This window comes from Gavia stellata, chromosome 24 (assembly GCF_030936135.1).
Source record: "Gavia stellata isolate bGavSte3 chromosome 24, bGavSte3.hap2, whole genome shotgun sequence".
Lineage (NCBI taxonomy): Eukaryota > Metazoa > Chordata > Aves > Gaviiformes > Gaviidae > Gavia > Gavia stellata.
In genome coordinates, this window is record NC_082617.1 from 13,265,550 (window position 1) to 13,282,736 (window position 17,187).

Consider the following 17,187-nt stretch of genomic DNA (forward strand, 5'->3'; position numbering starts at 1 on the left):
GAGGAAGCTGCAGGAGCTTCATTCTGCATTAAGCCTTACATTTTGGGTTGCTGGTCTGCAGTAGATCATGCTCCCTTGTTAGCATCATCAGGGTTTGTTCTGTTCAGCTGGTGATTGCTTTAGTTTTGACAGGACAGCACAACATCATTTTCCCCTGTCTTCGAGGCGTGGTTGTTTCGGGAGGGGGATACACAGAGGCATGCTGTATGTAGTGCATTGAGTGCGTGTGCTGCAGACAGGCCTTTTTCCCTTTCTGCAGCTGGGAAAATTAAACGGGTAAATCTAAAAGTGGAAAGAATCACTCACTCCCTTTTTCATTCTCTCATGCATTTGGGCTTTTGTAAAACCTGAATCTGGCACCACCAGCTCTCATTGATTTTTGGGAAACAGGATATTTTAGTAGCTTGGAATGAGATGAAATACTTGCAAAGCCCATATGTTGCTTGTTTTAGGGAAAGGGTCAGGAAGGTTTTAGAAAGTATTTAAATATTTGGTTTACACGATTGGAATAGATTGTCTGGAATGAAGTCCATTACCCGAGGTGATTCTTGCCTCACAGTTTTGTTTTTCATTGCAGTTCTTTGGAGTATGAGGTAGGTGTTCTGGCATCGCAATGCCTGAGCACAGTAAAAGTTAAGGACTGTGAATAAATACTGTAGATGAGATTCTGGACACCGCCGGAGCCGTAGATATCTGCTATGGTGCTGTCTGTAAGCTGCAGTTTGGAAAATGCATTCTGGTAGAGTGAGCAGTTGCTGAGAGGTCCTCCAGTGTCAGTCAGTGAAACTCCAGCAGCTTGTTTCTTAGAAATGGACTTTTTCCTCCCTCCATAGGCAAAGCTTTCAAGTTGGATTACGTTTCCTGAGAGCTACAGCCTGATACTAACTTCTTGTAGGTGTGTGTTCAGCTTTCTACAGCTTGGAATTTAATTGTTCTGTCCTCGTTTTTTCATGAGGCGTGATCTTTGCATAATCCATTGATCATGGAAGATACAATTCTTTTTATTTGAAGGTATTCCTATGAGACTGCAGTTTTTGCAGCACTGTTCTTAAGTTCTTTTAAAATAAATTGCAGTCATGACAGTGGGACATCAAAAGCACAGGACAATTCCAGTCTGCAGCATGCAGTATGGTTTCTAATGTATTTGATAACGTGGGGCAGTTCTTAAGTTTTGCCTGATCTCTCTACCACACTCATCCAATCCAGTTGGAAAGCAAAAACTTACCATTGTTCTCTTGCTGCACGTTGTTGATATTTTTATATGAATTATGAAGCATCCTTTGATATCTGGCACTTCCCCTTATGATCCTCTGTTATTTTTTATGAGTACTTGCCCCCTAACTTCAAAAGCAGTTCATCACCTTCCTGCAGACAGTTATTAATAACTGATTTGGAACTGTCGGGCATTCCTGGGCCTGTTTTATGCGAGTTTCTCTCCAAAAACATTCAGAAAGTGGCCATAATGTGCACAGACCTCAAACAGCCTTTGCTAGCATGTGAAGGATCTCTCTCATCATGTGCTGCTTCTGTTGCTGTCGTAGGTAGACTTGCTCCGTAGATTTAATGACTAAAAGAAAAACTGAAGTTAAGAGAGTAATTAAATCTACCTTGTCCTGAACTGTGCTGTTGCAGTTGCTTCATCCTAAATTGCCTGGAAATTATCGTATGCTGGGGAAAATTTTTTTTTTTATTTAACCCATGCTGCAACAGTGTGGTTTTCACTTCAGCGTTGGAGAGAGCAGGCTAGAGCCCTGACAGCTGGCCTCCCTGGGGCAGGCGTCCGTCCGTCCTTCCCTCCTTCCCGGCAGCACCAAATCTGCCTCGTTGCTTTCATTTGGCAGGGAGGAAGAAAGCTACTTTTTGTGACAGTTCAAAAGGAAAATAATTGGCATGGGGATAGTTAATGTGAGTTGCCATTCCTTAACATTAGAGATTCCACTAAAGTACTAATAATTACTGTTAATATCTTTCAGTGGAAACTTTCAGAGTAAACGAGCACTGGTTGAAGCAGTATTTAACGGCATGCTGCTGGCATGATAAGAATGCAAATAAGCGTTATTAGCCTAATGATTTTGCTGTCGCCATGGCTGTGCAGCAGTAGTGTTGTGAATATGTCATGCAGTACCCGTGAATTTGGAAAGTGTGTCAAAACACAACTTCAATTAGTTTGCTCTAATTATGGCTCTAGAGAGTTCATAACTATATCACTCCTCATTAAAAGAGATTTTCTTATATGGATTAATACAGCACATAAAGGCATGTTTGAGCAATCTGAGGCAGAGCTGTGCGGAGGGAGGATGCCCACGGTGTGGCGGGAGGTGCAGTGGGTCTGGAGCAGTGCCAGGGTCCGGCCCTGTCCCGTGAGCTCCTGGTGCAGGGCCGGGGCTGGGAAGCCCAGGCAGGACCGGGCAGCTGCGCCAGGTCAGCTGGTGGGTGGCCACTTCGGTATGCCTCAGAAGAGGGTTTTGTCCCTCGGTACGTGAACCTGGCAGGTGATTCTGGACAGGCTCTTCGGTTAAAAACAAACAAAACCCCCCAAAAACAACACAAAAACCCAGAAAAGCCCTGGTAGGAACAAAGCTTGATGCTAAAATAGAGATCTGGCCTGAAAGCTTTGGTCTGATAAAGGTCAAGGAGCGTAGGTAGTCGGAAGCCTGTGTCAGTCCGGCATCTCTGAAGGAGCCCTGCAGGGTGCCAAATGTCCATGTACCTTTCCCAGGGTATTTGTGGTGTCTTCTAAATACTGTCTCTTTGTATTGCCTGAGCATGTTCTTGCTTTGCGGAACAGGGAAAAGATTCTTGTGCTCACAGGTGAGCAGTTGGTGAAGGGTTAAAGGAGTAATTGTTTAAATCTTTTAGGCTTTCCTCCCAGTTCTGTGATAATTTGATGAAGAACTTCACCCTAATTAAATATTCAAATTAGGAATAAGTGTCAATATGGCTTCCCATTGCCTGGAATGATGATTAATTGTATTCAAAACTCTAGTGGCCGCTGTAATCTAAACCAAACCGTTGTTCTTGATTATTTCTGCAACACATTTACCATGTTTTTGTTTTAAAATTTAAACTAGTAATTGATTTGCCATATGCCGCAGAGCTGCACATACTTTCACGATATGTGTTTAGGAACTTGGGGACTTTGTAATTGGGATTTTCTTGCTTTTCAATGGCAGCCTGGTTTTTTTTGTCTTCTACAATGCAAAATGATTTGGCTTTCACAACACATAAGGAAAATGCATTATGCGATCAACTTAGTAGGTACAAGTTATATTGATCCTGGCCAAAGTTTGCATTAATTTAAAATAAATTAGACTTTGTTTCCTATTTCTCCCTACAATGTCATGCTTTTAAAAAAGAGAAGGGGGAAGGGGAGAGCTGATCTCCTTCTAGCAGTTACTGCCCTCTGTCTTGTGGTCTTGCAGCTAAGTGCTCTCCTTGGAGAGACCTGGCTCGCAGCTCTGTGGGAGTGGTGAAATGCCCGTTCGTCCTACCTTAGAGATGGAAAGTGGCCATGGAGGGGGGGGCACGGGCCGTTGCTTCCAAATGCCCTCATAACAGCCCGTGTTCCAGCCCCCCAGTGCTGGCAGGCCGGTGTTGGCAGCGGCTGAACTGGCACTTTCGGCTCACGAGAGCCCCATGAGCGGTGGCCGGAGTGCTGGCCTGCTGAGAGCAGGTCTCATGGTGCATCCCCTCGTGTAGCGTTTGTAATTCCCCCTGCTGCAAGGGAATACCTCGGTGTGTCTTTTAACATTGATACGTCTGAAATGGAGAGCAGACAGGATACCCTGCAGAGTTAGGCAGCGAGGATATGTCATCTTCTGCTGCCGTACTTGTGCGTGTGTGGTCACAGTCCCTCGGACAGCGAGCGATTCATTTTAATTACACGTGTGGAACGTGCGTGCTGCTTCAGCATATGGCAGTTGTGAAGCCTGGTGCTTGCATGAGCTGCCAGGCACGCTTGTGGCAACTGGGGACTTGGTTCAGAAAGTCTTTCGCGAACTAAGGATTCGGAGCTTTACTGGAAGGCTGCTAGGTGATGGCTCCTTTGTGGTGCTTATGCAGTGCCTGCCACGAGCCACCTGTGGGACTGTCTCCTCGGCCCTCTGGCCGAAGGCATGCTTGTCACCTCCCTTACCACCTGCGGTGGTCTGGCCAGCTCGGTGGTGGGTTGTGGAAAAGGGCTTTGCAGGTGGAAGAGGGTCAGCTTCTCTGGCAGCAGAAGCTGGTAGAAACTTTTAAAATACTCTGCTCAGAAATGGGCTTTTTAAGATCTGCATTGTTTACTTCCAAAACAATTGCTGCTGCTTTCTTTGGGATGAAGAAAGCGGATTCAAAAGTTTTTCTGTTAGCTTTTTTGGTGCCTCGGAAAGTATTTTTGGATACTGCTATTAAAAAAACAAATGAAAAGCCGGTGATGCCTACAGGCAGTGGTCTTCTGTTTTAAAGTGTGTTCATGACAAACCTGCCTCTGCTCGCAAAGAGTCTCATATGGATTGTGTTTTAAACAGCAAACTGTTAGCCAAATTCAAAAATATTTTCACACCATCTTTTTTTGGTTAGAAATAGCTTTGGGAAACACAAGCAAACTCAAACTGTTTGCTTTTTCTTACTTTATCCGTGCTGTTCACAATCAGCTGCATCAAGGTCTAAAAATACATAGTTCTTCACAAAATGTGTCCTGTTTTTAAAGGCAGATAATTTCCAGATGATTTGCTTGATAGATAAAACCTGCTAGCTAAGAACATGGATTTGATGCTCTGCTGGAGAATACACGGGGCCCTTTCTCACAGATAGGGCATTTGTGAGAGGACACAAAGGCTGCCTGGTTTTTCTGGTGGGAGGGTGATGCCAAGGGTCTTGCCATGTCCAGTAGCGCTCACTCCTGTGAAATGGTAGCTGCTGCCTCTGCTCTCATGCTACACTAAGCGTCCTTATGAAGAGGGAGCATCTTTTTGTATGGCCATGGCGTCCGGAAGATTAATGGTTATGTTTTATAAAAATTCGTACAGACCTGAGATCAGCATTAGAAAAACACAGATGGGGAATTAAAAGGCAAAAGCCCAAATCTCTCATCAAAGCATAGAAAGAGGTGGGCTATCAACAACGGTTACTAGCAGAAAGTCCTTTCTCATAGCAGACTTCTCAGTGGAGCTCCATGGCTGGCCGGGCGGGGTGGCCAGCGTGATGGCAGAGGCAGAGCCGTGTCCGCTGCACTGAGCAGCCTTGCTCAGGCTCTCCCAAGCCCCAACACTCCCGTGCCCGGGCAGCTCTCCCGGGCTGTGTCCTGGTGGGCGGGGGGGAGCTGGCGCCGGCTGTGTGCACCCTTCCCAAAGGGCTCTCGTGTCCATCCTCAGTGCCAGAGGCTGGTGCAAAGCAGCTCTGCACTCCGGCAGCTTTGTGTGCAGCCCCCTCTCCGGACCTAGGGCCTGTCAAGAGCAGGGCTTGCTGGGTGTCACATCCCGCTCTCCAACACCGCATGTTCCTGGAAGGGTCACCCACCTCATCTTCTAGCCTGTGTCCAGGCTTGCCACGTGCTGGGTTTTCCTTTTAGTAAGCTCTGAGCCACTGAAAATAGTTTCAACTTCACTTCCATGAACTCCGTTTTTTCCTATTTATAGGAAGGTTTAATGGAAGATGTAAAAATACCTCTCTGCTGCAGGAATGCTGGGTAGAGCGTTGTTGGGAGGGAGGGCTTCCTGTAGCTGGAGAGGTGACGAGTGAAACTTGGCTTCCCCTTTCTCAGGGGCTGGTGTAGGGGAGCTCAGCGTGTGCATCGCCCCCTGCCTCGGGGAGCATGGGAGCGTGCAGCAGGCTCTGGGTAGGTTTGGAGCAGGCCTTAGTCATCAAGAGAGTTTCAAAGATCCTATTTATGAATGTACTCAGAATTTTTTGGCACGGGTAAATCCAAAGCACTTGCTGTTAGTGCTTTCTGCCTTGAAGGAAACACAGTGGAGTCCCACAGGGTGTTCAGGCGTGCTCTTGATGCCTTATGTTGAGACTTGCGTTTGCAGAGGGGGAGATCGTACTTGCCAGCCACCGTGCAGGCTGTCCCCAGGTGCCGGCTCGCGAGGAGCTGCCGTGCCCCGCTGGAGGGTGGCTGGCTGCCTCCATAGCGCTTTGGTGGTTGGCTGAGTCCGGTCTTCAACAGGGCGGAGGGGGGCAGATGGTCTCGCTTGTAGCTGGACTGAGGAGCAGGTAAAGCAGCTGAACCACCCTTGGTTGTAATGGCTGAATCACCACCTGTCTCCTCCTGGTATTTGGGGCCTACTCCAGCTTTTACAAGCAATGTTAAAATTGATGTTTGCTGCTTAACCTGGTCAGGAATCATCAGGCAAGGGCAAGTGTGACAGCAGCAGTATCTTCACTCTGTAGTAATGTCATCTCCGTTTTCTATCTCTCTTGCTTAGGCACATCTCGCTGACACTCCCTGCCAGCTTTCGAGGGAAAAGTCACAGCACTCGTCTGGACTTGGAGCACCAGCACTCAAATTTGTATGCCATATCAGGTAAGCTGGCGCGCGCGATTGTTTCTCTGCTCTTCTGTGTAATCAGAAGCGTAACCAAGCAAAGCAGCCCTGCTTGCGCAAACAGCCAGGTGTGTGGTACCCTTGAAACACACATCCACCTTTTCCTTAGTGCCATTTAAATGTTGAGAGCAGAAGGGGTGCAGAGAGACCCCAGAAAATGCCCAGGCGCACGTGTTGCTGGCAGCAAACGTTACTGATCACTGGGGAGACTGCAGTGCTCAGGGAGGGATGCTGCTGCCTGCAGAGGTGCTAGATGAGAGCTCTGATGGAAAGCAACACTGACGCAAACTTTGCTCCTCATCTTTTTCATGATCTTCACAGGTGAGTCATAAGAGATGACATCTCTGCCCATTTCGCAGGAGGTTTTGTCCTGCCTAGCAAGGATGAGTTTCGTACGCACTGTTCTTTGCTACGCTCAACATACACATTGAAAACGGATGAGATCTTTACTCTTTCCCATTTCTATATTCTGAATAGTGGCACTGCATAGATTTGTTTCCCCAGTATTAGCGCAAATTTGAAATAAGGTGTTAGGATATGGGGGGTTGTTCTGCATTATTTTTAAGAAGCATGCATTTGCACATGCACGCTTGGTCTCTGTAGCTGCAGCTTTCTCTCTGTTCACCATTCCAGGCTGGTATACAAGTGCTAGAGCTAGTGATAGTTTCCAGATGTCAATGTGGAAAAAACCTGCCAATGAATAATTTAGCTGGGTTTTGTTTTTAACTAGTACTAGTCCGCAGGGAAAATGCGTATTTAAATAGAGTGGTGAGGATCAAGCCCATTCCTTCACCTATGCAGGTACAGGAACTTGTTGCTGTGCTTCAGGACCACACAGTGGGTTCGGTTTGGAGCTGGGGCCTCTCTGAGCTGTCCCTGACGGCTCTGCTCCTCTGGAGGAGGTCCTGCCTTTAAGTGCTTGCTTTCTTGAAGGAGTGAGCTAAAAAGGAGCGTAGCCTGGTTCTTAGGGCCCGGGAAGAAATGCCTCTGGGAGTGAGAGGCAGGGATGCTTTATGAAGTTGTACCTCATGGAGTCTGTCACTCCTGGATGTGCCGAGAGCTGCATGGTCTGGAAGCTATTCATGAACCACAGCAAAAGGTCTTTTGGATCTGCAAACTAAAGAAAAATGTTAGGCGCAGCTGTGGCACAACAGTGCGTTTCAGCTGCCTCTTCTCTGACAGGGCTAGCTCATATTCTGTTCTTCAGCTGAGTAGTGCTGGGGTGCAAGAGCGTTTTCCTTAGAATTATTTTTTTTGGAGTAGTATTACACCTGAACAGATATTGTGATAGGCATGGTAGAATCACACTTAGCCACAGTTTTCTCTTTGTTCTGTCAGTTTTGCAAGAGGAGAAAAATACTGGCTTTAAAGCTGACTCTGTCAAAACCTAATGAAAGTACAGTCCCTTCATCTGGCTGAAGGATATTTTCAGGACAGTTTGGAAACCCAGAAAAAGCAGCGGTGGATTTCAGTGGGCTGTACAATAGGTAGTGCTTGTGCATAATCAGGGAAGAGAAGATGGTAAAAATGTGCCATTCACAGGTTCTTGCTATTAATAGTGAGTGACACTTCTAACATGGGAACATGGCATTAATTCATGTACCATAATCAAAGGGTTATTTAAAAGGTAATCTCTGACTGAAACTGCAGCTTTGGGTTCCTAAATAGATGGAATATAACAATTGCATAATTCTTGTCAGTACTCGTTTTTCTTGTTACTCTCCTTCCCTAATAGATTTAGAAATGTAAGGGAAGGCGTGTTCTTGTGTTCACATGAGACAGTCCTGCATGGAGGACAGAAAGCTGCGCTTTCTCTCCTGAGAAAGCATCAAATGTGCAAACAGCAAGGCAGCAACTCTGCACAGATGTTACTGAGAACAACCCTGCTCTAGGACTTCCCGTAGGCTGCCTCTGCTTGCAGTGTAACCTGGGAAGATGACCTATCTTGTAAAGAACCTGAATACTTTACTAGATAATTACAGGCAAAGCACAAAACAGGCCTGCAAAACTGGGCATGGCAATAGTCCTCCACGTTTGCATGAGCGCATTCAGTCAAAGTATATAACTCTTTTTTTTTTTTTCCCAACTGCATGTTCTCCTCCAGACACGTTGTTATACAAGTTGTTGTGCATACGTGTGCTGTAATGGCTATTGCAGCTGTGAATCATTTCTGAAGAAAGGGTCTTGTCATATGAAACATCCTGTGCATTGGCAGGGATCTTCACGCTTAACTCCTGACCACTGCTGCCTTTTCAGCAGCTGTGATGAGGTGCTGTGACAATTCCCTTTGCGTGCTTAAACATTGCCGAGGTAGATTAGCCCCCAGACACGCTGTGGAAACCATTCTGAAGTTTCCTGTTACGTCGGTATAGTTTGCAGCCAGTCCGTTTTATCTGTGCTGCGATGCGAGTGCCTCGCTGCAGTGCCATGGCAACGGGAAATTTATTAATGCGTTTCCACTGTCATCCCTAATTGCTCTGCCGGGACGTGGATTGCTGTGGTGGGGTCCTGGCTGCAGCGTGCTGCGGGGCCCGTGGCACGGCGGGAGATGTGGGCATGTGGAAGACGGGTCATGGTGGCGAGTGGCCGGCGTGGCGGGCGAGTTGACTGGGGCTCTAGTGGGTGCAGGACTCCCCTCCGGTCCCGCCGGGGCGGCCGCACATGTGAACAAGCCTGCGGGCTCCCTCTCTTGGCTCTCAGCAAAATGGAAGGTTTCGTGGTGCTGGCGCAGGGAAACAAAAGCCATTATGAATGGTCTCTTACCTCCTGATTTTGGTATCGCCACAGTCTGAATTCTTGTGGTGGGGACAGGATGGGCTATTTAGGAGGGGAGGGCTGTAAAGGAGGGCGAAACTAAGAGTTGCAGTATGGTCTTGGTTCTCTGGAGGCACCCAAGATTTTCTCAGTAGTCAATGAGAACAACACTTCCATCTGGGGTTCAGCCTATTTATGGAAGGTGAAATGAATTCTGGCTGTTGAGCCTACTCTGTATCTCAAAATACATTTTGGCAGAAATTGCCAGATCCCCACTGGGACTGTCCTGTTACTCCTTGGGGTGTGTAATGTAATTACTATCACAAAGCTGGAGTCGAGGAAAAAATGGTCCTGAAAGTAGTAATTGCAGTTTTTAACCAGCCTTTTGTCATTTCCTATCTTGACAATGAAACATTGGGTGACCAGAAAGTTAGGGAGACTCCTCTTTGCACGGTAAACTGACGAATCAGTCTTTGACATGGAGCATATAGGAAACTACTGCCCAAACCTCGCAGCCCTGCACAGGGAGCCCACCACGTACCCCTGCGGCACAGCACGGCCGTCTGCACTTACACTTGTGCTGCTGGTGTCATCTTCCATGCCTGGCAGGCTCCCTGGTCCCACCCCATGCCATGTGCCCGAGACTAAAAGGCAGAATTAGTTAGAAGATGATCTGCAGAAGGTCTCTGGGTGCTGCGGGGAGCACGGTGCTGAGGAACTGACAGGTTTAATATGCATGTTCGAACGGGCAGCTGCTGGAAGAAGAATGCCTTGCTCCAGACAGACCTGTCGACAGACGCTGCTCAGTATTTCACGGCGTAGTCTTTCTTCATGGCCTTCAGCTTAATTAAGATGTTGTTGTGACTACATACTGCCTTCATTTCAGACTTCAGCATCTTCTGGCTGCATATTGCTTTAGCTTATCAGAGACACAAGGACAGTGAGGGAGAGAGGGAGCCCTCTCAGGCAGCCACAGATAATAATGTACAGGGAAAATTCCTGAATGAAGTGAAAAATTATTTATAATAATGGTACTCAAATAGAAGGGAAATAAGTCACTCTAAGGGTATATAAATTTTTATGATAGTGTATAAACAGCCATAGCTTGCCTTGTCTCCCATCTATCCCTGCAGAGAATGAGTGCAACATCTAGCATAAAGAAAAATATAATAAGAAAATGAAGAAATGAATGGGAAGAGCTAGAGGATTGATCACTCAGTGTATTTGTATATCCTGATGTAAAAGGTGCTGCTGACAGGTGGCCAGGTTTCTTCTGTATAAAACCATGTGTGTGCTGTCAGGGCGGTGTGAGCAGCCTTGTTTCGATTGATGAATTGCCTGCTTTCTTGATTAAACCTTCCGTCACTTAAGAAACAAAAAGCCTGTGTTTGGATGGCAGAGTGGGACATGTCAAAAAAATCTGTCTGCTTTACCTTTGTGCAGATGTTGGGCACAGACTGTAACATGTATTATTAAAATGAATGTGGCATTTACTGTGCATTATTTCTTTCCTGGGAGAAAGGACCTGTAAATTATATGCTAATAATAAGCTTTAACCCTTTCAGAAACCAAGAGATTTAGGAGTGCAAATACTCCTGCAGGCCTCACTAATTGGATGGGCTCGAATACCACTGTAGCTCTCTCTGAAGTTAATAAACAGTGTGTTTCAGCCCAGTATGCTGATGCCTCTTGGGGTTCTTGCCTCCACTAAGTTTTCTGCTGTGTAAGTGCCACTGAAACGTAAACCTTTCAAATTACAAAATCTTCCATTGAAAACCCCCTTCAAATTCTGATTACAGGCGAAAGCTGTCTCCTGCCTGGGGACAAGGCCAGCAGCGGAGAGGTTGCGCAGCCAGCCGTGCACGACCTCCTCTGCGGGGGGGACGGCGCTCTGCCGTAGAGGCTGGCAGAGCCTCCTCGCACCAGCTCTAACCTTTGATTTTGCTTTCAGAATCGCTTCAGCCTGCCAGTTTGAGACGTACTCAACTGACTCGTCTCAGGGAAAGGATTGAGGGTGGAAAAGTCTTCTACCTGCAGAGCACATGGCAGGATGTTGCGTTGGAAACTAGTGACTGAGTTTGCAAAATGAGACTTTTATGGTCTCAGCTGTGATTTCTGGGAAATCACGAGCTGGTCTAAGGTGTGGGTTTTCTCCACTAAAGTCAGGTGGGCAAAAGCATTGCTGGCTTTGGTGTGTGATCCTGCACGCTGCCTGGTAGGTTGTCTTTTTTGCCCTGAAACTTTACTGTAGCCATCTTCTGAGTCATGTTGCAGATATGCATGTTTGGTTATAGCATACAGACTTAGGTAATTTGAATATAGGACAGTCAGTACTCATACCTTCTCTTAACTTGCTCTCAGACTGTCAAGACAGAAATCGCACTGCATGGAATGTATCAGATACTTCTGCACAGCCTGATCAGAATGTGGGCACACAGTAATTAGAGCTTCTCTGTACCAATTTTGTGTATGAAACAAGTGTATGAACTTAGATACTGCTACAGCTGTCATCTCATAGCCAGAAACCTAACTTCAGTTGCATAATCCTATCTCCAAGGATTTCTGTTCTAGCAGAAACCTGGAGATAACAGGATGATCACAGTTTTACTGTTGGATAGGACCAAGTTTCATTTTTTGAATGCTTAAATATGGAAACTATGCTGAAAAAACAACAGAACAAAAGCAGAACATACTTGGAAGTATGTTTGTTGATAGTATTTTCAAATAATACTTGCCAGCTGTCAGCCCAAAACAATTAAAACATTTGTGCAAGTACTTAAAGAGATAGTTGATGTTAGCTTGACATACTGATATGCCATCCATAAGTTCGGTACCTCAAGTTCTGTTAGTCTATAGAAATAAAACAGGATCTAGAAGCACATATTATTTGTATGGTATAAAAGTTAACTGAATCGTTTTTTGAAATACGCTTAAGAATCTCATACCACTCGAAGAGTTCTCAGTTCAGTTACAAATCCTGCAGCAAGTGCTTGTGGAGCAGCAGTCAGGGCTCTGTGCAGAGCCCATCTTGCAGCTGTGCCGGCCGGAGCTCTCACCCTGAGCGGGGACGGGAGAGCTCGTCACCCCGTGCCCGTTCAGAGCCTGTGCTCGAAGCGTTTGTGCCGTCTGCCTGCAGCCTTGCACGCTGCTGCTGCGTGGAGCTGTACACCATTCAAACACTGCTGCTCCCTTTTCTTAAATCCTTTCTTAACGTTCAGGCTCTCTCCGTGATTACGGCTGCTGTTTTCTGAAAGTGCCAGTGTTCTTCAGTTTTGCTGACACTGAACTGAAGGTGAAGGTTTTCATTATCTTTCAAAGGAAAAACGCCATGTCCTCTGGGTTGTAGCTTACATGTCCCATCCCAAAACGTGTCACACGCTTTATCTACTGATAAAGCAACATTTGTGATTGTGAACAAGGCTGCAATATTTGCCATTCGTTTGCTTAGGAGCAGTGGGTTTTCAAAGAAGTTATTTGATGCAGCAATGCCTTTGCATATGTTTCTTCTCTTAAAAAGTATCAATTTGTAATTGTCTTTAACCACATTATCCACACAGTTACTTGTGTGAAGTATTTTTCCCAGAGAAACTGGACTGAGCACCAGGAAGGGAAACACGGCCAGTTGCCAGCTTGGTTTTGGCTGGTGTGTGTTTGCCAGCTTGCTGTGAAGAAGGATGTTTTTGTGGGCAGCTCTTACAGGTGGCACTTCCTCCACATCTCTGATTTGTTTATTTTGGAATTGTGCACCAATATTTATTGCCTTAATATTTATGTTAAAGCAGTAAATATTTATTTAAATGGATGTTTATTATTGTATTTGATATATAAATATTTCTTTATTATGTTTAAATATTTATTTACCTCTGTAAGACGAGGGTCAGAACACTTTGTGGTCTGATCGGGTAGCAGGATGGTTGTGTTGCGGTATCTGGGGGCCGTAGGTGGTGACTTGGGGCAGCAAGTGGTCGAAGCAGCTGCTGTTGTGATGGGGGACGGTCGGGCTGCAGTTGTAGAAGGAAACGTTTGCAAAGGTGGGTTCCGGTCAGAGCTTGGTCTGCTGGGTCAGCCAGGCAAGCCTTCCCAGCAGGTCATTTTGAAGTAGCAGGAGAGGCCCCTGGGCAGGTCCCCGCTTGGGGAGGGGGCGGAGGGGCTCGAGGCGAGCCGGGGTCTGTCCACAGCGCGGGCGTGGGAGGAGGGGGCTGCTCTTCGGCGCCTGTAGGAAATACAGGAGACGTGCTGTTCATTCCACGCTGGTTTATAATGCCGATCTCTGGAGGCAGCAGAGAGAGTGGAAACTGATGTTAATGATCTGGAAAAGCATCAAAGCCAGTGGATTCCTGAAAAGGAAACCAAGTTGCTTTTGGTTGTATTGGATAATGCAGATCTTGGCAGGGGGGAGTTGTAATTTGTCTGGGGAGCTTTGTTGGAAGCATTTATTTCACACACTGCTCTTACGGCAGCAGTTCGCTTCCAGATTCCTCCTTCCTTTCTGGAGCTCAGTGGGTTTACTCAGCGCGGCTGTGAGTTTTGCTCTGAAACACCAGCGCGTGGCCGTGGAGCCTGGCTGGAGCCCTGCAGCAGCGACCGCCGCGGGGGCCGGGCTGGCGGGCTTGGGTGCTGGCAGCTTTGTTTTTCCACTGCTCAGCGACTGACTCGGGAATGCCTTGTTGCATGTACCCCTTTTTTAAATTCTTTTTTTTTTTTTAAATGACAAAAGTCATCTCTTTCAGAGGTCTTTCTAGATTAAGAAATGGAAAAAAATTAAAGATTTCGTTACGTCTTAGTGCCCGTATGTCAACTTCTTTCTTGTTGCAAAACGTCAGGTTATCTATGCCACAACTGCCACTTACTACTCTTCAACGTACATTTTCTTTTAAAAGATACTGTATCTTTTATCTGTATGTAATGAGGACAGACGTTTTAATCAGAGGTTAGTCATTTATTTTTGCAAACTATTGTTTTGCTGCTTCATTTTTGCAGATAATTAAATGGTTCACTTGGCACAGTGTGTCTGCTTTATTAAAACAGGTAATTTTGAAAAAAAGGAAGATGCTATTTTTTGGATCACTGCACAAGAATTGCTTTTATCTTCATCTTCCAGCATAGTTTCTGGTGGTTTCGTGATACCCTCCTATGTTCAAGTGTTTTAGTACACTCCGCTCTCTAAAGGGGGAGGCCCTGTGCTACATTTTACTGTCGATCCAGATTCCCACGTGTACGTTCTTTGCGATTCTTAAGAATAGAAGCGGAACTAAATTTATTTTTTGTGACACTGAATTTTAATCAGGATGGTCCAAAACCAGACAAGTTGTGACACAAGCTTTATTCTGCATTGAAACCACTTTTCTGAGGCTGAGATTAAAGTCAGCCTGTTCTTTGCTCTATTGCAATTTCCAGTCTTTGGACTAAGAGACCTGGATAATCTTCAGAATATAAAAGGCTCTGTTAATATCCAGCAGTTCAGGGAGACTGAAGTCTCATCTAAAATGCTGCAGCTGCGTATTTCAGAAAGGGAAATGTAAGTGTTACTTAATACTGTATTTAATGAGATTCAAAAAAGTGTATTTCTTAAATTAGCTCATCCACGGTATACAGATTCTTTGCGTGCTTGCTGCTGCAGTGTACCACCCCACGTTATCAGTGCCGTGCTCAGGCAGGCTTGGCCCAAACGGTGAAAGATGAAGCCACAAGTTCTGCTGCATGTATAATTTTTCACACATGTGATTTTCTGATTAACCTGATGTCACCGAAGTGGCATTCTTTATCTTCATCATCTCACTTTTGCGTACTTGTACAAGAGCATGACAGCTCTGGCTGCAGTGCTGCTCTTTCTCTTGCGTTATCTCGGCCATCCCACGGAGCTGCAGGCTGGCATGGGAAGCCTTGCCTTTTGCTGTAACGTACCAGACATACAGACTTCACCCATTTTTCTCAGATCACATGTCACCTTCTGAGGAAGCTGCTTCTTGATCTCTGCCGAGAGGATTATCTGGCTGCTACCCCCGAAGCCTTGAATTATGTATGAGCAGGTGTACCGGCAGGGATGTTCCCCATCCCAGTGCCGTGGGCGGTGGCGAAGGCATTGGTGCTGGTGTTGGTGCTGGCGGGGCGTGCAGGGAGCATCCGAAAGCGAGCGGCGGCTGAAGCGGGGCTGTGTCGAGAGGGAGGGTGACGCTGGAGGGGACCCTGCTGATGACGTGGAGCCCCGCCAGGGCAGGGGTGCTGCTCTGCCCTTGCTCCGCGCACTCGGCAGCAGCCATCCTAGGAACGTGGCTGCTGGAGGAGGATGAGCTGGCGGGACTTGCACCGGTTACTTGTGGAGCACAACCTTTGAGGCGGGCTGCGCTGTATTTGTTTTGCTTTTCTGCGTGCCATAGTTTAATTTTTTTTAAATAGGAAGCCACTCTGTGGTTTGGATATTTAAACAGTTATTAACCGAATGACAATTAACAGATTGCATAGACAGATTTTCTTTTCAAAACCTCTGAAATTGAGTACAGTTTGCAAAACTATCACGGCATAGTAATGACAATGAATTTTGATTTCCCGGAACTGATATTAGACTCCTTATTAAACTATGTGCATCTGCTTTTAATTTACTCCAAATAATTGGAAAATGCAATGAAGCTTTCCAATTAAAGCATGGCTTTATGCTGTTTAATAATACCCCCATAATATTATAGCTTATGAAGTGACAGGTGAGTTGGTGTATGAATAAAACATAAAGGCAGCAATAAGGGACAGAAAACCGGAGACAGTTGTTGGGGATTTTAAATGCTGGATGTAATTTGCATATATTAATCTCTTCTTTTCAGCCTTATCAGGCGTTCTTCAGTATTTGAAGTTAAAATAGCGTTGACAGGCGGGAGTACGCTTAGTTTTTTCAAGGATTTATTACTTGTATAATTTCTGATCTTTAATAAGCAGATATGACTGATCCTCATAGTTCTATAGAAATCGGTTAATTGTTCCAGATGGCGTGTACTGATTATGCAAAATTACTTTTCACACCATTTTTTTTTCTGATGGAGTTTGGAGTAAAATTAAATTTTTTATAGCCTTCTTATCATGCTGTTTTACAGTGGTTTTTGCACAGAAGTTGAATTTAATCTACTATATTACATTGACCAGCAGAGTTATTCTAATGTAGCATTCTGTGATTTGACAAAGAATAATAGAACACATTGCTCATTGTTCGTTACTGTGCTGCTAATAAAAAGGAGTTCTAGTGCAGAAAACCAGGCTGTTATTTATGAAGAATGCTTAATTTGCACAGTTAAAAATGCAAAATTGTTACAATGAGATGTTCTCTCTTTTGGATAGTAGACTTGGGCAGAACAAATGAAAATAGTCTTGTTGCTACAGATTTCATCTAATAAAGAAGGATTTTTTTTAAATGACTATTGCGACTAGGCTGTATTTTATTGGGAGGAGCAGTCATCCAGGCAGCACGCCCTGACTCCTATCAAGAGGTGTCACTGGTGTTTTCCCTGATTATCGTCATCTGGATATCTCAATGGCATAGTTTCATAATTGAAAACATTTATAAAGGTTGTTGGGCTTCATTGATCTAATGAAAAGCTGTTTATACAAAATAAACCACACATAAAGCCCTCTTGCTAATAAGGTTCGTTTTGGCGGTGTCTCGGTTGTTGGAGGTGGCGTCCCGCTGCCTCGCTGTCCCGGCCGTGCTGCGCCGCATCCCGGCGGCGGGCGCCCATCCCGTGGGCATGCCATGGGCAGGGGTTCCTGCAGCTGCTCTCGGTCCTGCCAGAGCAGGTTGGACGCCGCAAACGGCATTCACGCGATGCTGCGAGGAGTGACGTCAGGCCCTGGTTAATTTTGGCATGGTGTCCCGTCCCTTGCCGCGCCGTGCCACAGGCAAGCATGAGGTGCCCTGCTTGGGC

The 17,187-nt window shown here is 45.9% G+C and overlaps 1 protein-coding gene across 5 annotated transcripts in view; it reads left to right on the forward strand.

Annotated features, from left to right (window-relative positions):
- Window positions 1-17,187, forward strand: part of MVB12B (multivesicular body subunit 12B) — a 64,394-nt gene that overhangs the window by 28,681 nt on the left and 18,526 nt on the right. For all 5 annotated transcript variants that reach the window (XM_059828792.1, XM_059828789.1, XM_059828791.1 and 2 more), the window contains one exon: window positions 6,408-6,505. In XM_059828792.1, the coding sequence (XP_059684775.1) occupies window positions 6,408-6,505 (98 nt within the window). The remainder of the gene's footprint in view (window positions 1-6,407; window positions 6,506-17,187) is intronic.